Source organism: Papilio polytes, unplaced genomic scaffold (genome assembly GCF_000836215.1).
Source record: "Papilio polytes unplaced genomic scaffold, Ppol_1.0 DF824225.1, whole genome shotgun sequence".
Taxonomy (NCBI): Eukaryota; Metazoa; Arthropoda; class Insecta; order Lepidoptera; family Papilionidae; genus Papilio; species Papilio polytes.
In genome coordinates this window covers 145,994-152,722 of record NW_013524979.1, presented here as the reverse complement: position 1 = coordinate 152,722, position 6,729 = coordinate 145,994, and the positions used below count along the sequence as shown (strand labels likewise).

The following is a 6,729-nucleotide window of genomic DNA, read 5'->3' as shown; positions in this document are numbered from 1 at the left end:
CGAGAAAGGGACTAAAATTACATTTAAATAAAAAGCGGTTCACCCAAGTACTTTTCTAAAAGCAACACAACAGACTAGCTTATATTCTGTTCAATTTTACTACATTTTATTATTATATATCCAATATGAAAAATGTATGACATTCGCCAGCCAAACAGCTTAGGATCCGAGTCTTGAAGACAACACAGTTTCTTATTAATCTTACCTTTGCAATGTTTAGTTTTTCAATTGGAATAATGTTAGCATAATTTTGCAGATACGTGAAATATCACGCGGCCGGGATCAAGTCAGGTCCCCGCGACGGGAACCCCCCATCGCAGTACCTCTACCCATTTTGCTGCCAAGTACGTCGTAGTCATTACTAGCTATGGCCCAAGAATTTACACGATATATCCTAGTACTAGGGCGTGTAAATCATTTTCACTTTAACACTTTACTTGCTTTTGTCCGCGAATTACACTGAAAATTAAAAGCAAACTTAATATGAAGCTAGAGTTTCCAGATTTTAGTTAACATCTGTGCTTAATTTTAACGTCATCCGTTAAGCCGTTTTAGAGATACGTAGTAATAAATATCCATCCATTCAAACTACTTACAATATCAAGTCTTCATACTATGATTAAGCGAGCAAGCGCATCAGTGTCTGTCTAAAAATAGTGTTTTAATCTTGCTAATATTATAAATGCGGAAGTTTAGATGGATGAATGTTTGTTAGAGTTTGTAGTCTAAACAACTAAACGGATATGGATGAAATTTGACATAGATGTAGAGGATAGTCTGGGAGAACACGTAGGTGACTTTCTTTTGTTTTAATTCCACGCAGACGGAGTCTCGGGCAGAAGCTAGTTATCTATATCAAATCAGGTGACCTAATGTTTATAATAAGAATAATGATTTAACAAATTCTGTTTCAGGCATATTACTGCAACCCTAATGTATCGTGTCATCCTTGCCTACATTGGATGTGAAAAACATAATTAACAATAAAAATATCAATTACAATCTGGAACCTTAAATTGAATTTTACTATTCAATACCGTTAGTACAACTTGAAAATGATAATAAAAATTGAAACAATTGAAAAGTGAAATTGTATTTTTATTTTGATCCAATCATCTGTACATATTGGGAGTTCTATAGCAAAGGGCTGGATTAACCGATGCCTTGGGCAAGATTGGAAGAATGGAAGGGGGCAAACGATCCCTATCTCCTAGGGATTTTAGTTACAACTGGCTGTTCCCGTACGGCTCCATCCGCATGAAAATTAAAATTTTTTTAATTTTATAGTTTACATTTGTAAAATGTCAATATTCAAATGCATAAATGACAACTTGCTTCCTTCATGTTGGTAGCTCGTAGCTCGTAGCTCTCTTTCCCACATTAGGGTTTTATCCAATTTACTTACCCCTAAGTTTAATAGCGTGAAAATATATAACCTAAAGCGTGACGTAAGTGTAGGGCTTTTTATTAAAAAAGGATTATTTAAAAATATGCTGTAATTGTTGACATCTTACGCCACAAAGAAGTGTGTGCTTACGCTTTATAACGAGTATATTAGTATAGATTATATATTGTTATATTCATAAGCTCACGTCCCCACTGCGGGGCTCTGAGCCTTTTGTCAAAGGGGAATGCTCGATCCATACTATATCCATAAAAGACATACCTACCCTAAGATCGGACCGACTACGTAATAATCAGCCACACTGGTCGACTGTACATTGCCTTCACACACATCTTTTGAATGTCTCCGCAGGTATGTGCAGGTTGCATCACGATGTTTTCATTCATCGTAAGAGAGTTGTTTACATGTGAAAATAGAAATTCGGAACACCTAGAAAGAGATGGATGGATTGCGTGAAAGGTGACATGATCAAGAAGAGAGTGATGACTGAGATGACGGATGATAGAATGCTTTGGAGGACGAAAACCTGGTGCGCCGACCCTACGGGAGTAGGATAAGGCAGGGGAGATGATGATGATGATGATGATAGGTACATGGCGGGAATCGAACCCAACTTTTTTTTTAATTCAATAAATAAAATAAAACCTTTTCTATATTTGATGAAAAAAAAAAGGAAGTGAAATAACAAAAGATTAACTTGTCAATTTATATTATTTTTTCTTGAATTTTAGATATGATCTTTTAAAAATATTTACCGTTTATTATCTTTTAGGTTTTAGATTAGTTTATATTTTTATTCATTTGATTTCGGCGAAGGATTCTCTTGGAATTATGCCAGAGTGAGTTCAATCGGTCATTTTCTTTAATTTTCATAAAAAATACTGTCGCCAGAAGTGGGCAACGGGAGCTGCCATTGCCATATAATTGCTTTACTCCTTTAGATGAGAATTTAAGTAGCCATGGTAACTTGCTTTATTGCTGCTATTGTATTATAATTTTGTGTATTTCTCGCAGAGCATTTTTCCAATTTACTCACCCCTTAAATTTAATATCGTGAAAAAGTGTAACCGAAAGCATGTTGTAGGTGTTATGATTATAAACAACATGCACATACCATGCTAACCTTTTACGCCTTAATTTCTCTACCACTTTTTTTTCTGCAATTTGTACACAGTTGGTGGCCTTGTCCAGCTAGCGAACCGTACGCGCAGACTGCCGGCATCAAGTCTGGTTTACGCGATGGTATGCCGATGGACGGTAGACAGGAGAACCCCTACATCTGCCGTTCTTGCTGTTGCGGCACCGGTCGAGTACGTCACTAACACTATGACTCGAATTTACACGCCTTAGCAGTGCTGCCAGTAGCTGGCATATTTGAATTTGTGACAGCTATTGGCATGAAAGTTAGAGTGAGATGATGGGGGTAGTTTCGGCACAGACACTTCTCGCACCAAATGGTGTACCAGTTACTACCCGATTTTAATCGTCAATCAACTTGCCCTTGTCCCTATGGAGGGTCGGCACAGTATGGCTACTCTTCCATACATCTCTATCAGCCGTCATATCTGAATTCACTTCCTTTTTAAGTATATCCTCTTTCACACAATCCATCTATACTTTCTTCGGTCTTCATCTATCTATGTAGCCAACATTCAATCTTAACTCTTTCTGGTTTATGTCCCCATCCTATCGTCCGAAATTAATGTTATTTATATTAAAAACTCAAAAACAAACAAATTTTAAGTTAACTCTTTTTATGAATGTATTTTATCTTTTCATTTCAGCCGTATCGTTCTAACGCATGGTATTACCCGTGCTGCCGATGGATAGAATAAAAGTATTTACTGCAATCTTTCAACTTAAATTTAAGTATTCTAATATGTTACAACTTTGAAACAATAAACAGAGTAAAAGTGAAGTCGTATTTTTATTTTAAAATATCCCCTCCATTGTTTAAGGTCCAAATGTATGTATACATTTACGAGTATGTAACTTATGCTAAACATTACCGATGACCGTTTGACGTCATGAGGTAATGACGCTGAGCAGAAGTGCGCGATCCGCGTTTATACTCTTAGTAGAATGGGACATTGGCAGACTTTTTGCACTGTAATATTATCAAAAACAAGTTAAGGAACTTTCTGCCCCGCACAGCCGCGTTGTGGAACGGTCTGTCCTCGGTGTATTTCAAAACCATTATGACTTAGGGTCCTTCAAGAAGCGAGCATATAATTTCCTCTGAAAGGCCGGCAACGCATCTGTAGTTCCTCTGGTGTTGCGGATGTCCATGGGCGTCGTTGACCACCTCTGTGTTCCCGCCGCTCGTTTGCCTCCTTTTCTTATAAAAAAATGTAATTGAACCTTATATATTGAAAGCAGATATTTTATTACCAGTTATACTGGATCATGAGAGCCTTATCACTTGGCGTTAAAGTTTTAATTAATTCGTCATAATTTTTGGTTAGATAAATTGTAAAACTGGAAACACGCAGATGTCTTGGTTTGGTTCTGCTGTTTGAGTTTTTGCCTACTGATGAACCCTTCAGAATATCATTTCTGTTTTTATTTCATCTTTTTTATAATACAATAAAACCTTTCTAGATTTTTTTATTAAAAACCAACTGGATGTGAAAAATGATTTTGTTATAACAAAAGATTAACTTGTCAGTGTCATTTCATTTAGTAATGATTTTTAGATAGATATGATTTTTTAAAATTCTTTACCGTTTGTATTACTTTTAGGTTTTAGATTAGTTTTTATTTTTATTCATTTGATTTAGGCAAAGGATTGTCTTGAAATTATGCCAGAGTGAGTTGAATTGCATATTTTCATTTTTAAATATATTTTTTTCTATTTCTATATTTACGTAAGAAAAATACTACACCATCGAGTATAAGCATATATCTTGATATGTAGACAGTAATATTAAATAACTTTTTACATAAAACTCGCCTTCTGCTTTCCTCCTTTAATCAAAGGCGTGAGTGTTTTGTTGCACTTAGTAAGCAACTTCCTTGACAAAACGTACAAAAAAAAAACATTTTATACCACTTTAACGTGTGGTCAATTTGCGTAAAAATGAAAAAGGTACCTCAAATGATTACTCACATACGAATCCAAACAAAAGCCTACATTTTATAAATAAGTGGTTCACTTTACTTTTTACGAACTGTAGATAAAAAATAAACACGGATAAAATTTCTTGTAAAGACAAAAGTTTGAAATACAATATGTTTAGCTTTAGAATTACCGGAACCTCCTAAATGCAATACTCATTACGTACTCGTTGCACCCGAAACGTGCATGCATCATGATGATGAAAGCAAAAGCGTAAAAGATCTGTCCTGATATAGTCAAATGGAGGTATGTAGTCTTTGTCTACCGCTCTGGGTCGCGGGCGTACGTTTATAATTAAAAATGTTATTTAGTTTATTATTAAAAGGTTAGTGGTATAGACGTGTTATGAGAAGGGATGAATCGCATGTAACAAGGAGAATGTTAGTTATGAGTGTGGTATACCGATAGAGGTAGACATAGAAAGAGATTAATGGATTGCGTGAAAGGTGACATGATCAAGAAGGGAGTGACGACTGAGATGACAGATGATACAGTTATGTGGAGGACAAAAAGGAGGAAGATGATGATGTTTTGGAGCAACAATGTTTGCAGGTGCGTGCCATGTCCTGCGGCAGACCCGTGCGCGCCGACCGCCGGCATTAAGTCGGGTCCGCGCGACGGCAAGCCCATCGACGGAAAGCAGGACAACCCCTGCGCCTGCCGCTCCTGCTGTTGCGGCAAGAATCCTATACTAAACCCAGTACGTTATGCTTAACATTCCTACGGCACAAGGGTTGACACGATTCTTTCTGTTTCAACAGCTTTACAATAGTATTTGGTATCTTGTGTTCCTATCCCACTATTCCCAATATTATTCGAAGATAATCTTGTGTCTATTTTATACTAGCTTTCGCCCGCGACTTCGTCTGCGAGGTAATAAAAAAAATAAAAGTAAGTAGCATATGTGTGCTTCCACAGTATCCTCAATATCTTTGCCTAATATCGTCGAGATCCGTTCAGGAGTTTAGGGACAAAGTCCAAAGAAAATCCATCTATCCGTCTAAACTGTCGTATTTATAATATTAGTAAGATTTTTAATTTCTCTAGGGGAGGGACAGCTACCCTCGAGACCTTGCCCATAATCAGGGCACAAAGTCTTAATTTGTTCTTAACTTAAGATCAAATTCATCCTTCTCTTCGTAGATCTACCCTGCAGATGTACCTCACCATCATATTTAAACTTCAAGTGTAGTAAAACACCATTACATTTACTAAAATTGGATAAATAACGCACGTACTTTGTTACAATTCTGTTACAGTGCTATAAACAACCGAAGATCCCGGATTCGTACGCGCCGCGGCGCTGCTACCTGAAGCCAACCGCGCCAGTGGAGACATGCACTACATACAAACTGTCGTACTTGCCGACTGATGGCTGCGCCAATCTGCGCGGTGTTGCGCGCAAGCAGCCGCCCAATATCGTGCCCAGTTGCGAGCCTATGGAGTCATGCACTGTACAGAAGGTAAAAGAACAAAACTTGATCAGCTAGACAGCAAGAATGACGACATTCGCCGTGAACAACAAAGTAGAAATTTCAGAAATAGTAAGAATAAGAATGATATAGAGGGAGTACTACGACTAACAGATAGAAGCTTGATATAGATTACAACGATGGCGTAAATCACAGTGTCTCATTATTTTATATACTTGATATCCAAAGCGTTTCATGAGGACCACTTAGGGCACAACAGAAGGCATAGAACTAGTATGTGGTGGACGATAATAAAATTGAGAGTAAAGTTGAATATTAGCAGCTAAGGGTTCAAGGAAACAAAAAATGTTGAAACTGGCTTTTGTGGAGTTACAATATGATGCAATCTTTCTTTCCAGCTCTCGTTCTTACCGAACCCGGTATGCGTAACGCAGCCTATCAGGCCATGCCACCACGACATGTGGGGGCAGGGGCCCATGCAGAATGTAACCACACAGCGACACGACTTCGTGCCCAAGCCTTGCGTACTACGCGAGAGCTGCAAGCCGCCACACAAGTATCATAGTGTGGAACAACCATTTGAAAGTTAGTAAATAACACATATAGAGTAAAACACCTGAAACTAAAATATCCCACAACTGTTTTGTCTCGCTTTGATACGTATGAGCTTATATGGAGGTTACTCTATACAATTTTTAGTTGTGCAACTGAACAGTTGAATTGGCTGCAAAACAATCGACAATCGCACAATAGTTTTGCGTTAGTTTTGTTAA

The 6,729-nt window shown here is 37.5% G+C and overlaps 1 protein-coding gene and 2 long non-coding RNA genes across 3 annotated transcripts in view; all 3 read left to right on the top strand.

Annotated features, from left to right (window-relative positions):
• Positions 1-256: 256 nt before the first annotated feature.
• LOC106110555 lies at positions 257-966 on the top strand. The gene is made up of 2 exons (XR_001226105.1): positions 257-344; positions 915-966. It is a non-coding gene; the product is annotated as an uncharacterized LOC106110555 (long non-coding RNA).
• A 1,168-nt stretch (positions 967-2,134) lies between these two features.
• Positions 2,135-3,323, top strand: LOC106110552. Its single transcript, XR_001226103.1, has 3 exons — positions 2,135-2,244; positions 2,580-2,715; positions 3,190-3,323. It is a non-coding gene; the product is annotated as an uncharacterized LOC106110552 (long non-coding RNA).
• Positions 3,324-4,087: 764 nt separating this feature from the next.
• LOC106110593 (stabilizer of axonemal microtubules 2) overlaps positions 4,088-6,729 on the top strand; it is an 8,062-nt gene continuing 5,420 nt past the window's right edge. The window contains exons 1-4 of the mRNA XM_013292474.1: positions 4,088-4,214; positions 5,076-5,223; positions 5,783-5,986; positions 6,355-6,541. Of these exons, the coding sequence (XP_013147928.1) occupies positions 4,207-4,214; positions 5,076-5,223; positions 5,783-5,986; positions 6,355-6,541 (547 nt within the window). The 5' untranslated portion in view covers positions 4,088-4,206. The remainder of the gene's footprint in view (positions 4,215-5,075; positions 5,224-5,782; positions 5,987-6,354; positions 6,542-6,729) is intronic.